This window comes from Phaseolus vulgaris, chromosome 10, assembly GCF_051622355.1.
Source record: "Phaseolus vulgaris cultivar YP4 chromosome 10, ASM5162235v1, whole genome shotgun sequence".
In the NCBI taxonomy this organism is placed as follows: Eukaryota; Viridiplantae; Streptophyta; class Magnoliopsida; order Fabales; family Fabaceae; genus Phaseolus; species Phaseolus vulgaris.
In genome coordinates this window covers 37,377,116-37,401,347 of record NC_143507.1, presented here as the reverse complement: position 1 = coordinate 37,401,347, position 24,232 = coordinate 37,377,116, and the positions used below count along the sequence as shown (strand labels likewise).

Genomic DNA, 24,232 nt, shown 5'->3' with positions numbered 1-24,232 from the left:
AATAGTGGGTTGTATGTTAAAGGTGTCACTGGTGGAGGAGAAGATGACTTTTATGGTACAATTCATCATATATATGAATTGGAGTATGTTGCTCTCAATAAGAAGGTCCCGCTTTTCTATTGTGAATGGTTTGATCCTACAATTAATGTTGGGACTAGATTTCATTCACAATATAATTTAGTTGAAATCAAGTTAAGTGGCAGATATGGACCGTATGATCCATTCATTCTTCCGCAAAAGGTCAAACAAGTTTATTATCTCACTTATCCAAACATATGTAAAAACCTTCGTGGGTGGTGTGTTCCAATTAAAACAAAACCTCGAGGATATGTGCAAGTTGACAACATCAATGATGAATTGCCGTATCAAGCTGAGGAGACATCTAATGTGTTACCAGTTACAAGAATTGAACATTTACAATGTTTAGCTGACACATCTAATGTCGAACTACTTGATGACGATGATGATATTGAAGCACGTAATGATGACGATGATGAAGATGTTGACCTCTTAAATGAAGATTATTCAGAACATCACATACACACTGACGATTCAGATTTTGATAACAATGAAGACTAATGTATATTACTTGTAATCAATTATAAACAAAACATGTGATCATTACATATTTATACTAATATTGTGAACAGATAATTTTTCAGGAAAAATGGTTAGGACTAGAGGGAGGGATGGTAGGATTGTTAGACGTGGACAGCCGAGACGTGGAGTTTCTACATCGATGCACGGTGAGCTAGCTATAGACTTGGGAAACCTCCCTTATTCTGGTATTTTACCATCGTCTGATCCTGGTACTCCATATATTTCATCCCATTCCTCGACACCATCTTCTAGCCCGTCTTCCTCCATCCCCTCGTCCTTTGGGCATGGAGAATTTCGGCATGCTTATCCACACCCCACTATATCACCTCGTCCTCTTAGTATTCCAGTACCACCACGACCATCATCCTCTGCTCCGACTTACCATCAGAGTGTCCCTGAACCACTCCACCAGACTCAGAGTTTTCCACTCCACCCTACCTCTGGTACATTTGTGCAGCCCACCCCTGGTACATTTGTGCAGACTACTCCTTATCCCATTGTCCACACCACATCTTCTTCAGCTGTCCCGACTACTACTGGCTCTGTGCAAGGCCTCTCTGACCATGTTGACCATGGTGCCACTGCTGCTTCAGAGCATAACCTCCCCCCTGAGGAGGTCCAGTGTGACCCTAATGGTAGGGTCATCATCCGACTTCTTGGAAGAGGGTAAGTCATCCTAAATGTACATTTAATTTTATCTTTATATTACTATGTTTGTAATTTTATTTGTTTGTATTTGTAGTTGGACACCAAATCATTTTGCTAGTGAGGCCATTGGACATTGCATTCGATCTCAATTTAGAGGTCCATATCATCATTATGATGTCATGCCTGAGGAGGACAAACTAAAATGGTGGACTAACTTTCAGGTAATTTTAATTTTTGACAAACTACAGTCACTTGTTTTCTTGTTTTTCTTGTGGACTCAAAGTAACTATTTTCTTCTTTTTAACAGACTAGAGTCACTTGGGCACCCCATGCTGAATGCCAAATTAAAAAGGTCTACGAGTCTAAAGTCAAAAAAAGACTTTGTGATATGTTGACTAAGGCTAGGAGAAAGGCTGTCCGCCCTATTTGGATAGGTCAGCAAGCATGGGTTGAACTTCTAAACTATTGGGATTCACAAAAATTCAAAGATAAATCAACTCAAAATAAAGTCAATAGGAGTTCAGCTCGTGGTGGAGCACTGCACTCCACAGGTAGAAAATCACATTCAGATATTGCAGTTACCTTGGTAAGTACTTGTCAATGCCTTACATGAAAATCATTTTACATTTGCAACCTATAATGCTTTTAATTGTACAACATTATTAGGAACGTCAATATGGCCGTCCTCCAGAACCTGATGAACTATTTATGGCCACCCACACAAATAAGAAGGGTGAATGGGTTGATTCTCGTGCTCGAGAAACTTATGTAAGTTATTCTTTTAAATTGTTTTATATTTATATTTTAATTTTCTAACATTTTCATTGTGTAATGATCTGTGTAGGAAAAGTATCATGAGCGCTTGAAGGTCCTTCAAGCAAATAGTTCTCAGGACTCTAACACTGATGTCCACCAACTTGATCCTGCAACTAAGCTTCAAACATGGAAGGAAGTTGCCGGAGGAAAGAGTAGAGGTCGGGTATATGGTACGGCAGACTTGGCTGCTAACATCCGCCAAGGAGTCTCTTCTCTCACCCAAGCCTCTGCGTCCGACACTTCACAATCTGGACAAGTGACTGAAAATCAAATGCTCCGTGCTGAACTTAGTATGTGGAGTCAGAAGTATGCACACCTGGAGGATGAGCTGAAGGTTATAAAAGATAAACTTATCTCTATGGAACGTGAAAAAACTACTTCCAATAGCACAACACAATTCCATCATGAGTATGATCCAGAACAGGATGATCAACCTATTTCTTAAAGTACATCCTATAATGTAAGTTTAACTATTTGATATTTTTATTATATACTAAATATTTTAATTATTTGATTTATTTATTTATATTGTTTATATTTTTTTACAGGTTTATCACATCACTATGAGATTCATTTTGCTACTTCTAGTTAAATTTGTAATGTACAATTTTAGTTGTAATATTTTTTCAAATATTCATATCTTTTGTTTAACTATTTCTATTGCTTTTCTACTTTGGATGTGTTTGTGGATTTTGATTTCATACTTTGGATGTGTTTGTGGATTTGGGTGTTTATAGATGTATTGTGAATGATAGTAATTTGTTTCAATGTGATTTGGTTTGGTTGGTATTTAATTTTTACAGGTAATCTGGTTAGAAAGCAAAATAAAATGTTTTTTTTTCTTCATCACATGCGTCGGCCATAGGCCCACGCAAGTTTTTTTTAAACATGCGTCCGCTTTTGCGTGGGCCAAGCCCACGCAAAATCTGATATTTTTTAAATATATATTTTTATCATTTTCGTCAGCTAGACCGACGCACAAGCGAAATAAAAATTCTGCGTCGGATCTCCCACGCAAAAGCCGCCGCATATGCGTCCATTTTGTGTCTACCTATCTTCTGCATGTTGCGTCCGTTTTGCGAGGGCTTGGCCACGCAAGATGCGTCCAACTTTCTGGCCCACGCTAATTTTCATTTTCTTCCAGGCTTTTTTCGTGGGATGTGTAACGGACGCGAATCGGACGCATAAGCGTCCGTTTTCTAGCTTTTGCGTCCGTTTTTGGCCCACGCAAAATGGCTTTTTTCTTGTAGTATATATATATATTACCCATAATTAATAAAATATTGAAAACATCAATGGTGTATTGTTTTGATGATAATTAACTAATGTAAAATTTTGTAACAACATCTTGATTTTTTGTGGAAAACTGATATATTACAAAAAAAAAAAATATATAATAAAATTAATAAGAAAAAAAGAGAAAACAATTGGAGAAAGGAACAAAGATTAGGAATAAATTGATAGTATGTTTTTCATCTTTCATTAATAGTTATAAATTTTCAATTTTTATTGTGTTGTAATATGTGGATTTTTGTTTTTATAGACAAAAACAATCTTATGAAATGTTATCATTTGCATTTAAAATTGATCTAATTCATACTTTGAGTGTTTTGTCTTTTTTTCTTAAATTTTATGATAAAGAAATATCACACATAATTTTATTTTGCAGATAAAATTAATATTGTTAACAAATATGAAATTTACTTAAAATTAATATATCAATACCCTTATGTATTTATCTTATTATTTACTAACTTAATTTTATTTACTGTAATCTTATCAAAAAATAGTATTAAAAATTATATAAATATTTTTTTATGTTTATTATTTTTCCATATTTTAATATTACAAAATGAAAAATATAAGTGATAAAATATCAACACTAGAACCACAAACACAAATTTGAAGACTAGATGTTTTAAATAGAAAAGAGAAATGAATATAGAAAAAGGATAAACAACACTATATAATAACAAAAATGTTATTAGTATTTCATACTATGTTATTAATGCTCCATACTTTATTATTAGCATTCCATATTATGTTTTTATTTTTATTGGTGACAATCTGCATTGTAAAATTTATTTAATTTTGATTAAAAAAATTATATTTAATTAAAATAAATCTAAATTAAATAATTGGTAAATTTACCATATATTACTACTATATTAGCTATATTTTGATAAAATTTATGTGTCTTCTTAGATGTATTTGTATTTATTAAAATAAATTATAAATTTATATTGATAATATAAGTATGTGTGAATGATGATATTGTTTATTTAATTTTAATATTAAACATATTTATATATAAATGATAAAAAAAATACGGATACTGAAGCATATCAGTAATAATAACAATAAACTAATATATATATATATATATATATATATTTGTTTGTATCATAATTTAATATTTTATTTATATTATATTTTGGTAGTTATTTAGGAGACATTATTGAAGTTAAAATATAACAAACTATTTTGTGGTGAGCAAAAGAAGCATCCCAATTTTGTGTTTGGCATTTGGAGTTTTAGGTATTCCAATGTTTGTAACTAAAGTGTAAATTTGATCACCCTAATTTCTAATACGAAAAACCTCACAGAGACAATTTACTTGCGCAATTATCATCTGTTATATTTTTTATTCATAAAACTATCCTACTTAAAGTTATCACTCCACTTGTCCCTTTTTTTCATATCAACACTGTAACTTTGTAATTTCTTCTTTTCATAATAACATTTAATTAACTTTTAAATAACTTTTTTTGGAATATATATATATATATATATGTTCTACTTCAAATTTTACTTTACCTTAACCCAGAACATTTAGGTGTGTTTTGGATCATGGGCTCCTTAATTTATAAAATAGACACACTCCTTAATTCAGGAACACTAAAGCACAATGGGAATACCAATATAATGGAATTAATATAATTTATATCAAGAAAAAATGTTTTAACACGGATTATTTATAATTCAATACAGAAGATTAATAACGAAAGTTATTTAATGGAGATTAATATAGCTTTAGAAATTAATTTAATTAACAGAAGATTTTTAATTTTTTTTTAATCTTAAAGATTTATTCTAAAATAATATGAAATTTATTTAGAATATACTTTAGGATGAGACGGTGTGTTTGGATTGAGGAATGCAATGTTCACACGGACGAATGTAAGAGTGAATTCACATTTGTTTCAAGGGATAGATTAGAGGGAAGGTGTGTGGAAAGGAGAAGTTAGAAGTTTTTTGGTGTTTTTCATGGATGAAGAGAAAGTGCAATGGGAGAAGAGAAAGTCTAGGCTTCTAGGCATTTACATTTTTACCCTTAATAAGAATGAAAAATATATTTAAATATTTAAATTCTAAAAGTATAAATAATAGAATTCAATTATATATTATAATAATCTATATTTTTATTTATTAATGAAAATAAAAAATCCATTTAAATATTTAAATTCTAAAAATATAAATAATATAATTCAATTTTAATAGAAAATAATTTAAATTACTTAATTTTATTTGATTTTATTCTAAGTAAATTGTAAATATTCAAAAAAATATTTAATATATTCATAATAAAAAAATATTAAATATATTTTTAATAAAAAATACTTATATACCTTAAAATATAAATATATTTTTAATAAAAAAATATTATTAATATAAATATTAAAATAATAATAATAATTCAGATTAATTTATAAATTAATAATAAAATTATAAATAATAATTTTAAGATTTTTCACAGTGCCTAATTGATTATGCATGAAAAAACACATAGGAGTTAATCGATTATATCCTCAAAAATAATTGATAATCGATTAAACATACAACATAATTAATTATCCTCTTTTTTTAGGAGAATAATCAATTATGTAGTGTCTATTAAAATAGATATAATCGATTATGTTATTCAGATATTCAACATAATCGATTATGTTATTCAGATATTTAACATAATCGATTAGGTTCAATTTTTAAGACATAATCAATTAGACTCCTAAAAATAGTGGGTAATCGATTATGTTCATTTTTTTTCTTCAATTTTTTCAATTTCTGTTTTTTATGATTTTTCCTTTAATATTTTAGATGTTTTTTTGTTCTAATTTAATATTTTGTTAGTATTTATTTTTAGAAATATTAAAAAATATTTTTTTCTTATTAATCAGAATTAATAAAATAAATTATTTAAAATTATAGGCTAATATTTTAGTAATTTTATTTATATATTGTAGTAATTTAGATTTTGATTTATTAATAAGAATAAAAAACCCATTTAAATATTTAAATTCTAAAAATATAAATAATAGAATTTAATTATATATTATAATAATCTAGATTTTTATTTATTAATGAGAATAAAAAATCTATTTAAATATTTAAATTCTAAAAATATAAATAATAGAATTCAATTGATATATTATAGTAATTTAGATTTGATTTTATTAATGAGAATTTCAATATTTAAATTTTATAAATAAAAATAATACTATAATTATTAATTTTTTGTTTTATTAATCACTATCCATTTTAATAATGGTACTTACTTAGAAAATTATATTATTTTGAATGAATTTTTTTAACATTTAATTTATATTATCTATAAATCAAATTTAGGCTCCATTATCTTTATTGGAGAATTGAGGAATCATAAATAATATTAAAATTATCTAAATACATTAATTTAACTAAAAAAATTAAAATAAATCAATAAATTGAAAAATAATTTAATTATATGTGATCTCCTTCACACCCTCAACTTTCTCATTCTATGTGATCTCCTTCTTTGTCTTCTCACATTCACTACAAGAAAATCATTAAATAGAAACTAATTTTAGATACCAAATAATTAGTTACTATTTTATTAAATTAAAGATCATTTTATAACTAAAAATATTATTGGTATCTAAAGTAGTTTTTGTTATTGATTAAAAAAAATTATAAAATAGTTTCTAAATTGGTATCTAACCATTGGCTACCAAGGTTTTAATACTATTTTATATTCTAAATTAGTCTCTAAATTAGTATATAATTTAGTTAATATAGTGACTAATTATTTTTGTCTCTAAATTTGGTTACTATTTAATGATTTTCTTGTAATGATTCTCATTCTTTCTCCTTGTCGTTGACGCCATGCCAGAGCCTGAAGCTTCTTCTCATCGGAGAAAATGTAACCTTCCTTGTCAATGCCTCGCTTGCAAGATCCAATGATGTTGAACACGATTGCTCGGGCTCTTGAAAGAGAGTTCCCCGATAATAAGCGTAATGAAGGTTCGTAGATCTAGCTTATTGCACTTTAACTTTTTAATGCTAAAGAATTTCTACATATTTTCGTGTAATTTGATTCCTAAAACTCGTTTGATCGTGATTTTTTACCAACAAAGAATAAATAAATTAAAAGGGACACTTCAAAGGTGTCCCGACCCTTATACAAGTACCAAAATCCATAAAATATTACAAACTAGCATAAACTAATATAGGCCTAGGCTTCCAAATGACATCCACCTTCCTTTCTTTAAAGACCACGACATTCCTATGATTCCATATGCTCTATATAACCGCTATCCACACCCCTTTCCATACCCGATTCCTTTTCGCATTGAACTAAAACAAAACAAACTAGAGCAAATGTTGCTTTAAGTCTTTATGGTACACTATACTAAGTCCTACCCATTTGGATATCTTTGACCAAATCTGGAAAGCTATCATACATTTCTCAAAGAGATGAATGACCGATTCCCCGACCGTGTTGCATAGTGGGCATAAGGTGGATGGTAGAAGAACTCCTCTTCTCTAGAGATTGGATCAAGTTGGAATTTTACCTTTCAAAATCCTCCATACCAACATTAGAGCATTGGGCGTGACTTTGATATCCCATAGAATATTTGTTGCCTATGTTTAGATTGTTGGACATCTCAAGGATCCCAACTTCAGTGTTTGAAGATGAATGAAGATTTGTTATCTTATGTGTCTAGGTAGCTTAGGTTTATTTTCTTTATCTTGATTTCTCTTTTACCTTTAGGAATGATGAAGGATCTAAGAACAAAAAGTTTTTCAACTGGTTAAACTGTTTTCGAATTAGTTAAAAAGTTTTTCAACTAATTACAAAGGTTTTAATTTTGTTTTCTTGGAAAGTTACAGTTTTTCAATATGTTATCTTTTAAATCAATTGATTGAAAATAATAAAATGTTTTTAGATTTTTTTGTAATGTGCTTTGTGTTTTATATATTGAAAATCATATTTTGATATGTATGATAAGAATTGTTTTCCGTTTAAGTACATTTTATTTGAGAAAAACTAGTTTTCCTACAAATTACAGATTTTAAGTAAAATCAACAAATTGTTATGAATTTTAACTGGTTGATTTTATTAATTGTACCCTTTTTGTTTTAAAATCGTTTTTGTTTTAACTTCTATAAAAGGGTGAATTTATTTTCAGAAAAAGGTTACTTACAGAACTTACACAATATACACTTTTGCCATCTATGAGAACCGAAGTGTGAGTAGTTTTTGAAAGAGTGGGTCTTTGATTGATCTTTAAAAGTTCTTGGAGCCTAATTTTCATTGTCTAGATAGAGGTTAAAGATTCTTCAAGTGTTGTTGTGCTGTTGTGAACTGGGAGATCCTGTTGCATTTCTTTGTTCACAGTCAATGTGTTTTCGTTCCCTTTAATTAATGTTTTGTAATTTTGTGTTTGTAAGGGCCAAAATAGGGTTTCTTGGTGGGAATCACAGTTGTGACAGGATGTTGCAGTGAGTGGTTTGGTTCTTGTAGTGTTCAAGAACTGTTTTTTATCTTCTTGTAAGAGATTTGTGTTGATTTAGTGAATTTCACATTGGTGTGAGGTGAGACTGGATGTAGCTTTGTTGTGAGTGAACTAGTATAAAATCTTGGTGTCTTTTATGCTCTTTATCACTGCATCTTAATTTTTCTACATAATTTTATGTGCTAGTTTAATCAATCGATTGTTTCTAAAATCAATCAGTTGTTTTTGTTCTCTGCGAATCTATTTGTTTTTTTTCTCTTTCTAAAATAACCAAAATTGTTGTGTTAAACAATTTTGTGTGATACACTATGAATTGATTTTGTTTTTATACATTCATATTCATTACTGGTTATACAAGTTTATTTAAATCAAAGGTTTCTTTAAAATTTTGTTTCAATCTTTTGAATTCTGTATTTTTCTAGAAAGCTGAAATATCTCTTTTTTTGTTATTACTATATGTTATATTTCAAATATAATCTTGTGAAATTAATTCATAAATTTATTTTTTAAAATAAATTTAAATATTTTCAAACCGTGATTCTGATTTACTATATTGTACTTTAATATTTGTGTGATAAGAAATTTAATCAATTGTTTGTAATAAAAACATATTTATTTTTCATAATCAATGTACTTCTCTAAAAATTAATTTTTTATTTTGAAAAACAATAAGTTAAAATTTTATCGGATTTGTTATAAACTAGTTATTGCGAAAATCTAACCCCCTTTCGACCTTAGCCTCCATTAATTCAACTTAGAGTGCCTAAATTTGTTAGCAAAGACATAATCAAATTACATAGAAATTTTCTTTGGGGATGGGGCTCGAATGCAACAAAAATAGCTTGGGTGAAATGGGTAGATCTAACTAAACCTAAGGAGTTTTGAGGATTGGGCATCAAGAATATTGTTAGGTTCAACATGACATTTTAGCTAAGTGGAAATGGAGACTTGGAAAGGAGAACTAAGACTTATAGAAGGAAGTGATCGAGTCTAAGTATGGTTTATGGAGGAAATTAGATGAGGAGACCAAACAAACAAAGGAATCAATTTGGTGGAAAGATATCAGACAAGTGTGCAAAAAGAATAAGAACATCATTGGTTTAATAAGGAAGAAAGATGAAGAATAGGAAGAGTAAAATAAAATTATAGGATGATGTGTGGCTTACATAGGCACCGCTGAAGAGTGTATATTCTAGACTTTATGGGATCTCATAAGGTAAAGATACAACAGTAGAAGAGGTAGTGAGGTGGGAAAACCAGATATGGAAATGGAAGATATCTTCAAAGGTTTGCTTGGGAAGAGATACTTGAACAACTTATGCAAAAGCTCTTATTCTTTTCCTTTCTGCACATCTTCTTGGTTTTTCTGTTGAATAAACTTTAATGTAATTTGTGGGTTTTAAAGTTAGAAGTTACTAGAAAAGAGTAGAATGGGAGTTTGGATATGTAAAAGGTCAAAAGTTGTGAGTGGGATTTTAATTGTGTTGTTAGTGGGGTTTTAAGGCCATAATGAAGACTTTTCTAGAAGAGCTTCCTAAAGCCTATAAATAGGATGCTCTCTCAATTGTAAGATACACCACAGAAAGAAATACAATAGAGAGATTTACAAAGAAGAGTGTTTCTTTTAGAGAGAATTTAAGTGTGAGTGAGTGTCTGTTTTTTTACAATTTGGTATCAAGAGCCAATGGCGAATGTGACGGGTCAAATACCGCTACCACGGTTAACGAAGGCGACCAGATATGACAACTGGAGCATTCAAATGAAAGCTCTTCTCGGTTCTTAGGATTCATGGGAGGTGGTCGAAGAAGGTTTTGAAGAACCAACCAATACCACGGGTTATACGACAGCTCAAACCAAGGCATTGAAAGAGATGCGATCGAAAGATAAGGCAGCTTTGTACATGTTGTATAGAGCTGTTGATGAGGCAATTTTTGAGAAGATTGCCGGTGCGTCCACTTCAAAGGAAGCATGGGACATATTGGAGAAGGTGTTCAAAGGAGCTGACCGAGTTAAGCAAGTGCGTCTACAAACTCTGCGTGGCGAGTTGGAGAATATGAAGATGATGGAATCAGAAAGTGTATCTGACTACATCACGCGTGTACAGGCTGTGGTGAATCAACTCAACCGAAACGGTGAAACTCTAACCGATGCACGAGTTGTGGAGAAGATTTTGAGAACATTAACAGACAATTTTGAGAGTATTGTGTGCGCGATAGAAGAGTCAAAGGACCTTGCGACGCTCACAGTCGACGAGCTCGCCGGTTCTCTCGAGGCACACGAGCAACGAAAGAAGAAGAAGAAGGAGGAAACACTCGAGCAAGCACTTCAAACCAAGGCGTCAATCAAAGACGAAAAGGTACTCTATCATCAAAATTCTCAATATAGAGGGCGTGGTCGTGGAAGTCGTGGAAACGGTCGTGGTGGAAAAGGCAGCAACCATGAAGGGTACTATAAGGAGAAGGAACAGTCGAGCCAACCAAATTGGCGTGGAAGAGGACGTGGTAGAGGAAGAGGCGGCCGATCGAATTATTCCAACATCGAGTGCTACAAATGTCACAAATATGGTCACTATGCGAAGGATTGTAACTCTGACAAATGTTACAATTGTGGTAAAGTGGGGCATTTTGCAAAAGATTGTCGTGCTGATATAAAGATAGAAGAAACAACCAACCTAGCCTTGGAAGTCGAAACGAATGAAGGTGTTCTCTTGATGGCTCAAGATGAAGTCAACATTAACAATGACACTCTGTGGTACCTCGACTCTGGAGCAAGCAACCATATGTGCGGTCATGAGTACCTATTCAAAGATATGCAAAAGATTGAAGATGGTCATGTTTCATTTGGAGATGCATCAAAGGTGGAGGTCAAAGGGCGAGGTACGGTTTGCTACTTACAAAAGGATGGCTTAATTGGGTCACTCCAAGATGTTTATTACGTACCAGACCTCAAGACCAACATTTTGAGTATGGGGCAACTCACGGAGAAAGGTTACTCGATATTTTTGAAAGATCGACTCCTACACTTGAAGAACAAGCAAGGGCGTTTGGTTGCCCGAATTGAGATGGCAAGAAATCGGATGTACAAGCTGAATTTGAGAAGCATACGAGAAAAATGTTTGCAAGTCAACATAGAAGATAAGGCATCGTTGTGGCATCTCCGTTTTGGTCACCTACATCATGGTGGACTAAAAGAGTTAGCGAAGAAGAATATGGTGCACGGGCTACCCAACATGGACTACGAGGGAAAATTTTGTGAAGAATGTGTGCTCAGCAAGCATGTGAGAACCTCGTTTCCAAAAAAGGCTCAATATTGGGCTAAGCAACCTCTCGAATTGATTCATACCGACATATGTGGACCAATTACTCCAGAGTCCTTCAGCGGTAAAAGGTATTTCATTACCTTCATTGATGATTTCTCACAGAAAACTTGGGTTTACTTTCTGAAAGAAAAATCCGAGGCATTTGAGGTGTTCAAAAAGTTCAAGGTGATGGTGGAGAGGACAACTGATAAACAGATCAAAGCTGTACGATCTGATAGAGGTGGCGAGTATACTTCAACGACTTTCATGGAGTATTGCGAGGAGCAAGGCATAAGGCGATTTCTAACTGCACCATACACTCCTCAACAAAATGGTGTGGCCGAGAGGAAGAATCGGACCATTCTCGACATGGTTCGATCAATGCTTAAGAGCAAAAAGATGCCAAAGGAATTTTGGGCGGAAGCTGTGCAATGCGCCATCTATGTGCAAAATCGATGTCCACATGTGAAGTTAGATGATCAAACACCACAAGAGGCATGGAGCGGACAAAAGCCAACAGTTTCTCATCTCAAAGTGTTTGGTAGTGTGGCTTATGCACACGTACCAGATCAACGAAGAACGAAGCTCGAAGACAAAAGCAAAAGGTATGTTTTTATTGGGTATGATGAGAAGACAAAAGGGTACAAGCTACTTGATCCAATAAGCAAGAAGGTGACGGTGAGTCGTGATGTGCAAATAAATGAAGCAAGCGAGTGGGATTGGAACAATTCTTCAGAGGTTATGATTGAAGTTGGAGAATCATCACCGACAAGTATAAATTCCGAAACAACCGATGATGAAGATGAACCACGACAACCTAAAATTCGAAGTTTGCATGATTTGTATGATTCGACAAATGAGGTACACCTAGTATGTCTTTTGGCAGATGCTGAAAATATCAGCTTTGAAGAGGCGGTGCGAGACAAGAAGTGGCAAACTGCCATGGATGAGGAGATTAAAGCGATTGACCGCAACAACACATGGGAGCTAACAGAATTGCCAGAGGGAAGTCAGCCCATTGGTGTGAAGTGGATATTCAAGAAAAAGATGAATGCTCAAGGCGAGATAGAGAGGTACAAGGCGCGACTCGTTGCGAAGGGATACAAACAAAAGGAGGGAATTGACTACGATGAGGTGTTTGCTCCCGTTGTAAGAATGGAGACAATTCGATTGCTCATTTCCCAAGCGGCTCAATTTAAATGGCCGATATTTCAAATGGATGTCAAGTCGGCATTCTTGAATGGTGTGCTTGAAGAAGAAGTTTACATCGAACAACCACCTAGGTACATGAAAATCGGAGAGGAGAAGAAGGTGCTAAAATTGAAGAAGGCACTTTACGGGTTGAAGCAAGCACCGCGGGCATGGAATACTCATATCGATACATACTTCAAGGAGAACGGGTTCAAGCAATGTCCTTACGAGCATGCTCTTTACGCAAAGAACAATGGAGGTAACATGATATTTGTTGCTCTTTATGTTGATGATCTCATTTTTATGGGTAACAATAATGATATGATAGAAGAGTTTAAGGGCACAATGAGACGGGAATTTGAGATGACAGATTTGGGATTGATGAAGTTTTTCCTTGGCTTGGAAGTTAGACAAAAAGAGACAGGTATTTTTGTATCACAGGAGAAATATGCAAAGGAGATTTTGAAGAAGTACAAGATGGAAAATTGCAACCCAGTATCAATACCAATGGAACCAGGTGCAAAACTCTCAAAGTTCGATGGAGGAGAACGTGTCGATGCAAGTAGATACCGGAGTTTGGTAGGAAGCCTTCGTTATCTCACATGCACAAGGCCGGATCTTTCATTAAGTGTCGGCATCATAAGTCGATTCATGGAGGAACCGGTTTACTCACATTGGAAGGCGTTGAAGCGAGTCCTACGGTACATCCAAGGTACTGTATCACTCGGATTGTTCTACTCAAAAGCAGAAGATTACAAGTTGGTGGGTTACTCTGACAGCGATTGGTGCGGAGACATAGATGATCGGAAAAGTACATCGGGATATGTATTCTTTATGGGCAACACAGCATTTTCTTGGCTTTCAAAGAAGCAACCGATCGTGACGCTATCGACGTGTGAAGCTGAATATGTGGCAGCATCTTGGTGTGTATGTCATGCGATATGGCTAAGAAACTTGTTGAGTAAGATGGAGCTAAAGCAACTAGATGCAACTGTGATTCAAGTTGACAACAAATCAGCAATTGAGTTGGCAAAGAACCCAGTGAACCATGAAAGAAGCAAACATATTGACGTTCGTTTTCACTTTATTCGTGATCATGTGAAGAAAGGAAGTGTGGAATTGGTGCATGTGGCAAGTCAAGATCAAGTTGCTGATATCTTCACAAAACCGCTACCGAAAGTCTTTTTCGACAAATTCAAGAAGATGATTGGCATGATGGATGGTAGAAACATTTAAGTTTAAGGGGGAGTTTTGTTGAATAAACTTTAATGTAATTTGTGGGTTTTAAAGTTAGAAGTTACTAGAAAAGAGTAGAATGGGAGTTTGGATATGTAAAAGGTCAAAAGTTGTGAGTGGGATTTTAATTGTGTTGTTAGTGGGGTTTTAAGACCATAATGAAGACTTTTCTAGAAGAGCTTCCTAAAGCCTATAAATGGGATGCTCTCTCAATTGTAAGATACACCACAGAAAGAAATACAATAGAGAGATTTACAAAGAAGAGTGTTTCTTTTAGAGAGAATTTAAGTGTGAGTGAGTGTCTGTTTTTTTACATTTTCTACATCTTTGTCCAGGTTGTGAAGGTATTACCAACTCTTGTGGTTTCTTCTGTTACACCTTACAGCAGAAGTAGCATTGGGATTTTGGCACAAAGTCAGTGCCAATTAAAAGAACAAATGTTCATCTCTGCATAAGGTACCTTTTAGAAATGAGTAGTGTATTCAAAATGCTGCTGGGAATAATTTATCTAGGCAGATGTATTGGGATTGTAGGGCAGCCATTAAAGTAGGAGGAATGCTTTTTGTTGGATGATTATCTATTTCATTTTTTCTTTGTCCCTAGAAAATATAAAGAGTATTCCTTTTTTTTGTGTACACATTTCATTTTTACATTTTATTTTTATAATATTAAAATATAACATATTAAATCATTATATATTTTAGATTGAAATTTTAAATTTTAAAAAATTTAGAGAAATTTGAATTTGAGAAAAACAAAAAGTGTATTACAATTTTTTTTTTCAAAATCAACTTTTTATATGATCTTAATAATTTTAATTTTAATTTTCTCTTGTATTAATAAATAAATTACATAATATTATAATTAAAAAAATATTATACAAATTTATTATTATATTTTTTAAGTACATTTATAGAGGGGATTCCTTGTTTGGTGTATACATTTTGCTTTTCAATTTTATCCTTTATAATATTAAAATATAACAAATTTAATAATTATTTATTTTAAATTGTAAAAAAATTAGAGAAATGTGAATTTGAAAAAAAATAAAGAACTCAAATTCTCTACTTTTTAGAAAGTTTAGGGTTTAGCGATTCCTTCTAGCTATACACAATTTCTTTTCCAATTTTATCTTTCATGATATTAAAATATAACAAATTTAATAATTATATATTTTAAATTCAAAATTTAAATTTAACAGTTTTGTTTTACAAAGTAAATAGTAAATAGTAAATGGAAATGAAATAAAAATACCCCTAATTATATTTTTTTTTAAATGACTTCTTTTAAATTAATTACTATTACATGTTAAAATGTTACCCTAACCATCACTACAAGAAAAAGTATTTTTAGAAACTAAATTATTGGTTTCTAAAATGACAAAATTAGTCACTAACTTAATTAGAGACTAATTTAGAAATTAATAGGCTAAAATCATGGTCGCTAATTTTAGATACCAATTTAGATTCTAATTTAGAAACCAATTTAGTTACCATTAAATAAAAACCAATTTAGTGACCAAATATATAGAAACTAATTTAGTGACCAATTATATAGAAACCAAATTAACAACCAATTTCATTGAAACTAATTTAGTAACCAAAATATATAGAAACTTATTTAGTGACCAAATATATAAATACCAAAAAATGGTCACTATATTAGTCTCTAAATAATATAATTTATTATAAAATATTATTTTATTTACCTACTTACTCTTTAATATTTATTTATTTATTTATTTATATATTTAAGTTCACTAATTTTAAAATAAATTTATAAAGTTCATCATCTCAAGTCATATTTTATATTTATTTATAACCTTATGCTTAGTGGCATCAACTACTACTTCTTTTTATTAAAAATGGAAATATATAATAAGAAGTGTTATTGAAAAAATTTAATATTCTTCATTTTCTCTATATCTATTCATAACTTATGCATTCTCTTCACTGTAGTTATTACTGCTTAAATAGAATAAAAAATAGCCTAGATGTATACCGAGATGAACAATATCTATTCATAACTTATGCATTCTCTTCACTGTAGTTATTACTGCTTAAATAGAATAAAAAATAACCTAGATGTATACCGAGATGAACAAAAGAATATCACAAATTAATATCAGGTGGAAAAAAATAGAAAATAGAAAAATTTTATACTTTTTTTCTTCTTTATACTGTTAACATCAATAGAATATTCATGGCAATAGAATATTATCATCATGTTTTAACATGATAATTAATGAATCGGGCTACTTGGATCCGTGAGCTAAACTAAAAAAAAAGCAAAGAGTTTAACTCGGATTATCCAAGCATGCATGCAGAGTATTAATTTATTCCCTTTTTTTGTTTTTCAATCTCTCCATTTTCTTCTGTTCTCAATCTGCTTTTCATGCTACAAAAAAGAAAGAGGGAAGAAAAATATATATATAAGTACAAGTCTCAAAAGACAAAGCCTCGATCAAAGAACAAATAACAGAAATCACCATACACACGCATTATTATTTCATGAATGATTGTTTCTCATTACTATTATTATACCATGATGATGAATAATTCATATTCTTGCACAATTGTTATTGAGTGAATCTCTTATAATCTCTAGTACTAACAACTAAACAATCTAGTACTATCAAGCAACAAAGGGATGATGATGAACTAAGTGGAGATTGTACAAATTTACTCACAATTAATAATTAATTAATTTCCCTAGAAGTGGGGAGGGTAATAACAAGAACTGTTTGTAGGTGGTCTAAAAAGACAAAAGACAGCCCTTTGGATGAAACCCCAAAAACAGCAACACATAGCAGTGCTCCATCTATCCTCTTTATGAGGAAGACCAATGAATGCCCCATCATGATAATTTTGGCATTTTTTGGCATGTTAACCAGTGATATACTTCCGTCCCAGTTTTTCTCAGTGCTTTTCTACTCTGATTCCACAAGCATTGATTAGTGGAATGGTACAATAAAACCATTTACAATTCAAGAATATACTACATCATTTTTTATGCAATTAACGCTAAATTTTTACAAGTTTGTTCTGATGTGACATTTTATTAGAACTCCCTAGTTATAATATTTTATCTGCATTTCAATTTCTTATAAAGATTGTTGTTGATATTGAAATATTGTCTTTTATTGTTAAAAGCCAGAGTTCTTAATTTTAAGACCTCCAATTATATTATATAAACTTGTTTCAATAATGTTTTTATAATATTTTAGTTTTAAACTTAAGATACTTCATAAGATCTCTATATTAGAGATGTTCTAAGCGTAAAAATGAAATAGAAATCCTATTGTCCTTTGTGTACAACCCAAAATGAAGTAAGTTCTTTTGTGTTTTAGCTTCACATTAGACAGACTAAGTTCTTTGAAATACCATTTGAGATTTAGATGACTGAGTTTAGGTTTTTCTCTATAAGGTTTCTCTCATATTAAGTACATTTAGTAAATCACATATAAATTTAAAGTATGAATTACTTCTAGAATAAAGATGAATCAACCGGGAATTGTCTATATTTTGCAATTGCTATTGCTATTGCTAGGAAATAATTTCATCATGATTTTTTATGCCAGTTCTATTTTGCAGTGACCACATACTCAGTGACTAAAAAATCTATCGAGTTATACTAAACACTCCAAATCTATGAGAGTAAAACCTTCATTGCAGAAAATTAATATAGATAAAGAATTTTGAACCACAAGAAACTTACATGCTACTTCCATCCTTCAGGATTGAATTCTGTATATTGCCGCATGCTACGTGTTAGGAGCTAACAGAAGCAATGCCAAACTGTTTAATTCATTGTGTCAATAATTTAACATAAAAACAAATATTTAGTTTCATTATAAAAATTGTGTACATTACATGATTCTGCAATCATGAAAATTGGTTGAAAATTATCCAGTAGAAAAATTGCATAGTCAAATCATTTAACAAAGAAAGAATTAGAATCTCACAGTCTTTGGAGAAGTTGCCTGCTCTGTATGAAACTAGGTATTGTTCTAGTAAATTGTTATCATTTATTCTACTGCAGTGTGATAATGAATTGTATGCATGAGATGCACTATATGAGTTAAGTAGTTGGGTTATAATTAAGAAGAAGGTCAAATATCAAAGCTCACAAGTCAGTCAAATGTTGTAGTCCAGTAGTGTAAGTGGTAAGTTCCCAGTCAATTGATTCGATGACAGAACCCTTCAGTGTTAAAATTGCAGAAAAAAATCATAGGAAAACATGATATCTTAAGAGAAAGTAAAAATAATAATAATATTAAAAATGAAAGAATTGGTGTCTTACAATGTCTCCAAGTTAATTAGTTTCCCAAGCTCCGGTGGAACAGCACCAGAAAATTGGTTTGCTTCAAGCATCCTAATTGGAGACAAGACAAATGAAGAGGTTAGTAAGGATGATAAACCACATACTACCACAATAACACTTTCAAAGTATACCTCATTCTTGAGGATTTCTATAAACATGATAATATCTAGGACATAGGAAGGAATTGAATTAAAGCTTGGAACATACAGGTATCTAAGAGAGGTAAAATTTCCTAGATGCTTTGGAATTTTCCAGATAAGGGATTCACAAGAAGAGAACTGCACACAGTTTTACGTAATATATAACTAATATAAAATAAGAATTGTAGAACGAAAAGTTTGCAGTAGTTGGAAAAGACTCAGACTCACATTGAAGCTAATTTCATTGAAGCCCATTCCTCTTGAATCGAACCGGTGAAGCAATTGTAAGCAAAATCTCTGTCCACAGAATAAATTTAGGGTTGAAGATGGGGAAGATACACTGTAAGTAAACTTATGCGGAGCTTCGAAGCAAAAAAATAAAAACAAAGAGAGAGAATGAACACGAATCGAATCTGACACTTGAAGAGGTTCTTCGGAGCAGAGAAACTCCATTGTTGTAGAGTGCGAGAGTGCGTTGCCGTCATCGTGCAGAGTGCATTGTCGTCGCCGTGCAGAGTGCGTTGTCGTCGCCATTGCTGCAGGGTGTGTTGTCGTCGTCGTTGTCGTCTCTGTTGCAGAGTATTGCAGAGCCGCAAGGTGCCTTGTCGTTGCGGTTGTCGTAGCTGTTGTCGTCGCAGAATGTTGCAGAGTGTGTTTGTGAGTTAGTGTATTTGCTGAGTGAAAGATGAGTAGAAAGGGTTAAAGAAAGAGATAAATTTAGAAATTCAAAGCACTGTTTCTTCAGATTTAAAAAATTAAATAAGTTTTTAGAAAGTATGGATATCTATTTAAATTAATTTATAATTTTTTTAATTTAAATAATATTTTGAATTTATTATTAATTTATGTTTATGTTTAAGTAAAATTAAAAAGTTAAAATACTATTTTAATTGTAATTGTTAAATTGTTATTAATTATTTTAATATTATACTAAAATTAATAAATTAGTAAATTTATTCATATTAATTTAAAATATTTTATAAATTAATAATTAGTTTTATAAAATTTAATCACTCTAAAATTAGTATCTAAATTTAAATAATAATGACTAAAAATTAAGTATAGATTAGAAACTAAAAAATTAGTTTCTAATTTAATTATTTTTATAAACCAAAAATTAGTCACTAAAATAAATTAAAAGTAACTTAAAAAATGATTTCCAATTATATCTTAATAAGAGACTAAAAAAATGGTCTCTAAAAATAATTTTATTTTTATTTTTATTATTAGCAACCAAAAATATAGTATCTAATTAATTATAACTTTTTACTAATAATAGATACCATTTTAGTATCAATAATTTTTAGTTTATAAAATTGTATCTAAATTAATCACTATAGAAATTAATTTTTTTTATTTCTAAATTAATTATTATTAGACAATTTTCTTGTAGTGCATGGCTTGGAAAAGAAGACAAGATAGTTATAGTGGCGGATACGGCAGGTAGAAGATGTTGAAGAGAATCCTGTATGCAACAAGCTACTCTTAATATTTTAGTAATTTAATCTTAACCCAATCTTAATTTACATTTCTATAATTCTTGTATCCCATCTGTTTATCCATGCATGATCATTAAACTAACTTTTAGCTTTAAGTTCTATGCATGAAATAGTATTTTTTACAGTGCCACTAATTTGATCTTATTATCCCAACAAAACACACTCAACACAATAACCATACTATTGATGTAAAACAAAAATATCTCTTGACTAGTGATGTGCATGTATCAGTATATTTCATGTAACACAATAAGAAGAAAAAAAGAAACAACTATATATTATAGATGTTGTGCTTTACAAGGTGGTGTGTATTTTGACCAACAGATATGAAAACTTCTATATATCCCCATCTATGCATCAAACATTCACAAACAAAGCATATACACAAAAAATGAAGAGTGCTTTCACAAAACCATGCTCTTTGGCACTACTTTTTCTGCTACTGACAAGCTGCATGCATTCCGAAGCACAGCAATGTCGTCCAAGTGGAAGAATCAAAGGGAAAAAGGCTCCTGCAGGAGAATGCAACCAAGAGAATGATTCAGACTGCTGCAAACAAGGAAAAATGTACACAACATATGAATGTTCCCCAGAAGTGAGTGGCAACACAAAGGCATATCTAACCCTTAACAGCTTTGAGAAGAATGGAGATGGTGGTGGGCCTTCAGAATGTGACAACCAGTACCATTCTGATGACACACCAATAGTTGCACTCTCCACTGGATGGTTCAACCACAAGAGCAGGTGCCACAACAAAATCACCATCCATGGCAATGGCAGGAGTGTGGAGGCCATGGTGGTTGATGAGTGTGACTCCACCATGGGGTGTGATGCAGACCATGATTATCAACCTCCTTGTCCCAACAACATTGTTGATGCATCAAAGGCTGTGTGGGAAGCCTTGGGTGTCCCTCATGACCAGTGGGGTGGATTACAAATTACTTGGTCTGATGCTTAATGCACTTAATTAACCAATGTATATAGCAGTGTCTATGTCTTTTTTTTCTGTTCTATGTATGAGTTTGTAGAAAACTATAATTTCTGTTCTGTCTTTTTTTCTGTTCTATGTACGAATGAGTTTATTACTAATATTTTATAAATTTACCAGTTTAAAACCTTATTAGATATATATAAATTGCAGTGTTGTGTAGTTTAAAAAATTAAATATAAAAAAAAATCATTAAATATAAATTAATTTTAGAAATAAAAAATAATTAGTTACTATACTGACTATAAATTAGAGATCAATTTATAAATTAAAAAAATTATTAGTTTCTAAATTAGTTTCTATTATTGATGAATAGTTTCTAAATTGGTATCTATTAGCTACCAAGGTTTTTGCTACCAAATTTATAATTTAAATAATTGGTTATTAAAACTTTGGTAGCTAATTAGATATCAATTTAGAAATTATTTATCAATATTAAAAACTAATTTAGAAACCAATAATCACTACAATTAAACAAGGATTTAGCGTGGGCTAAAATAAGACGCTTATGCGTCGAATTTTCGTTGGCCACAGTTGGACGAAAAAGCCTTGGAAGCAATAGTGTGGGCCAGTGAGTTGGACGCAGGTTGCGTGGAACGCAAATTGCATCATCTGAAGACTTATGCGTGGACCAAAGGCGTGAGCCAAAGGATGAAAATATAAATTTTCGTATGTAATGCAACAGATTTTATTTTTAATTTTTTAATTATTATTTTCATCTTTTTATTTATTTTTTATTATTATCTATAATTATATATAATAACTATTATTAAGGTTAGACACAAATTATTTTGTCATATTATAATTTTTATTATATTTATATTTATAATAAAACTTTCAAAATTTTCATTTATTTTATTTTAAATTTATACAACAAATAAATAAATTTAATGTATAAACAGCTATATATAATTTTTACAAAAAATCTTTAATTTATACAAAAACAATTAAATTCAATTTATACAACAAAAATAATTCATTTCATTTATACAACAAAAAATTATTTTAAAATATATAACAAATAATAATCTATATTGTTTAATTTATATATGAAAATATATAAATTAAATAATCTTTAAAATAATAAAATATTTTATATAACATTTAAATAATTTAAATACATCTTTTTTTTACTCAATTATTAATTTTAAATCAAACACTTAATAAATTTAATTTAAATAATTTATATTACAAATTTATAAATTAAATAAATTTATTATAATATTTAAAGAAATAATTTTAAAATAAATGCAATAAAAAATTAAATATTAAAATATTTTTTATAATGTTATACATTAAATAAATTTAAAGAAATAATTTTAAAATCCTAAAATATAAACATGCGTGGGTCGTGGCCGACGCAAGCCGACGCAAGCCGACGCATATGCGTGGGCCGCGGCCGACGCAAACTGGATTTTAAAAAAATAAATAAAAATCCATAAGTGCGTCTGTTTTAATATTTAAAATAAAAATAATAGTAATAAACAATTAGATAAATTCAATTTACTATTATAACTTTTTTATATATAATTAAAGAAAATTAGATTTTAATATTTAAAATAAAAATATTAGTAAATAAACAATTGGATAAATTTAGTTTACTATTATAACTTTTTTATATATAATTAAAGAAAATTAGATTTTTATAAAAAAAATTACCTAAATAAGTTTTCAGAAAATATTTTTTTATTATTATAATTAAAAAAAATAACTGAATTTTTATTAAATATAATTACAAATATTAAATATATTTTTTTAGTTTTTAATATATTAAAATTATTTTGAATTTTTAATAAATCAAAAACATTTAATCAAAAAGTTAAAACAGATAATGTTAATCGAAAATAAATAAATAAAGTTTAAGAAGAACATTAAAGTTTGATAGTAAGTGAAAATGCACAAACATGACAATTTAATTTAAAGATTACATAATTTAACAACATAAAGATGATCTATGAGATCTTGTTCTATATGGGAACTTTGTTTGTTGTCTCAGTGGCTTTCATCATCATTATTTTCTTTTTCGTTGTCGTCAGATTCAGTCAAGATTCTCACGTGAACCAAGTTATACCGTGAAGGGTTGCACATGGAGGAAAAATTCAAAATGAGTGAAGGAAAGCACATGGAGAAAAATGACAAAACGAGTTCAAGTAAAACTCGTATACCATGTTAGCGAGTTTACTTTGAACTTGTATTCACCATTGACGAGTTCAAGTGAAACTTGTCTACCGAGCTCACTTGAAACTCGCCTTCCCCATTGGAGATTTCACCTTAAATTCGTGGTCTCCCATTCACTTATTCAATTTGATGCCTAGTTGCATTGCATTGTTAAATTTGATGGCATAGCTAAATTACATGAAAGCACTTGATTGAAAGGATGAATTGAGTGACGATTTTACCCTATCAAAATGTTTAGTGCGGTTGACAATTTACCCTGAAAACAAAAAATAAAAATTGTCCATTTTGAAAATTTCAAAATAAAATTACACTACTTTCATAAAAAAAAAAACAATACATTGTAAAGTTTTAATCAGAATTTTGCATAAACAAACACATCTAAATCCAATATTGCTAAAATATCCTAATACTTCTTTGTTGCTTTTATAGTGATCATACTTCTAAACATAATATCATGATTTTGAACTTGTAAATTGAGCTTTAGTGTAACTTAATCATTTACAACCAAGCATGGCCACAAACATTGAATCTGTAATACT

The 24,232-nt window shown here is 30.5% G+C and overlaps 3 protein-coding genes across 13 annotated transcripts; 2 read left to right on the top strand and 1 right to left on the bottom strand.

The window, feature by feature from the left end:
- Positions 1-1,625: 1,625 nt before the first annotated feature.
- On the top strand, positions 1,626-2,861 carry LOC150024773 (uncharacterized). Its single transcript, XM_090296731.1, has 4 exons — positions 1,626-1,834; positions 1,915-2,016; positions 2,093-2,524; positions 2,613-2,861. Exons 1-3 carry the CDS (start codon positions 1,637-1,639, stop codon positions 2,507-2,509), a joined length of 717 nt encoding a protein of 238 aa, XP_090152857.1. The 5' UTR covers positions 1,626-1,636; the 3' UTR covers positions 2,510-2,524; positions 2,613-2,861.
- A 13,843-nt stretch (positions 2,862-16,704) lies between these two features.
- LOC137818973 (uncharacterized) lies at positions 16,705-19,747 on the bottom strand. Of its 11 annotated transcripts, none has more exons than XM_090296856.1 (7): positions 19,447-19,747; positions 19,257-19,325; positions 18,868-18,939; positions 18,695-18,765; positions 18,530-18,600; positions 18,283-18,362; positions 16,705-16,962 (listed from the first exon to the last, which is right to left on the bottom strand). In XM_090296856.1, the coding sequence occupies exons 1-4, from the start codon at positions 19,560-19,562 to the stop codon at positions 18,702-18,704; spliced, it is 321 nt and encodes a 106-aa protein (XP_090152982.1). In that variant the 5' UTR covers positions 19,563-19,747; the 3' UTR covers positions 16,705-16,962; positions 18,283-18,362; positions 18,530-18,600; positions 18,695-18,701. The 11 variants fall into 11 exon arrangements, 9 of the variants coding, with proteins under 9 accessions (XP_090152982.1, XP_090152983.1, XP_090152979.1 ...); XM_090296857.1 differs by having other exon boundaries at positions 18,283-18,342; XM_090296853.1 differs by having other exon boundaries at positions 18,530-18,765.
- Positions 19,748-20,884: 1,137 nt separating this feature from the next.
- On the top strand, positions 20,885-21,637 carry LOC137819249 (kiwellin-1). Its single transcript, XM_068623036.2, has one exon. The coding sequence runs from the start codon at positions 20,919-20,921 to the stop codon at positions 21,483-21,485; it is 567 nt and encodes a 188-aa protein (XP_068479137.1). The 5' UTR covers positions 20,885-20,918; the 3' UTR covers positions 21,486-21,637.
- Positions 21,638-24,232: the final 2,595 nt, after the last annotated feature.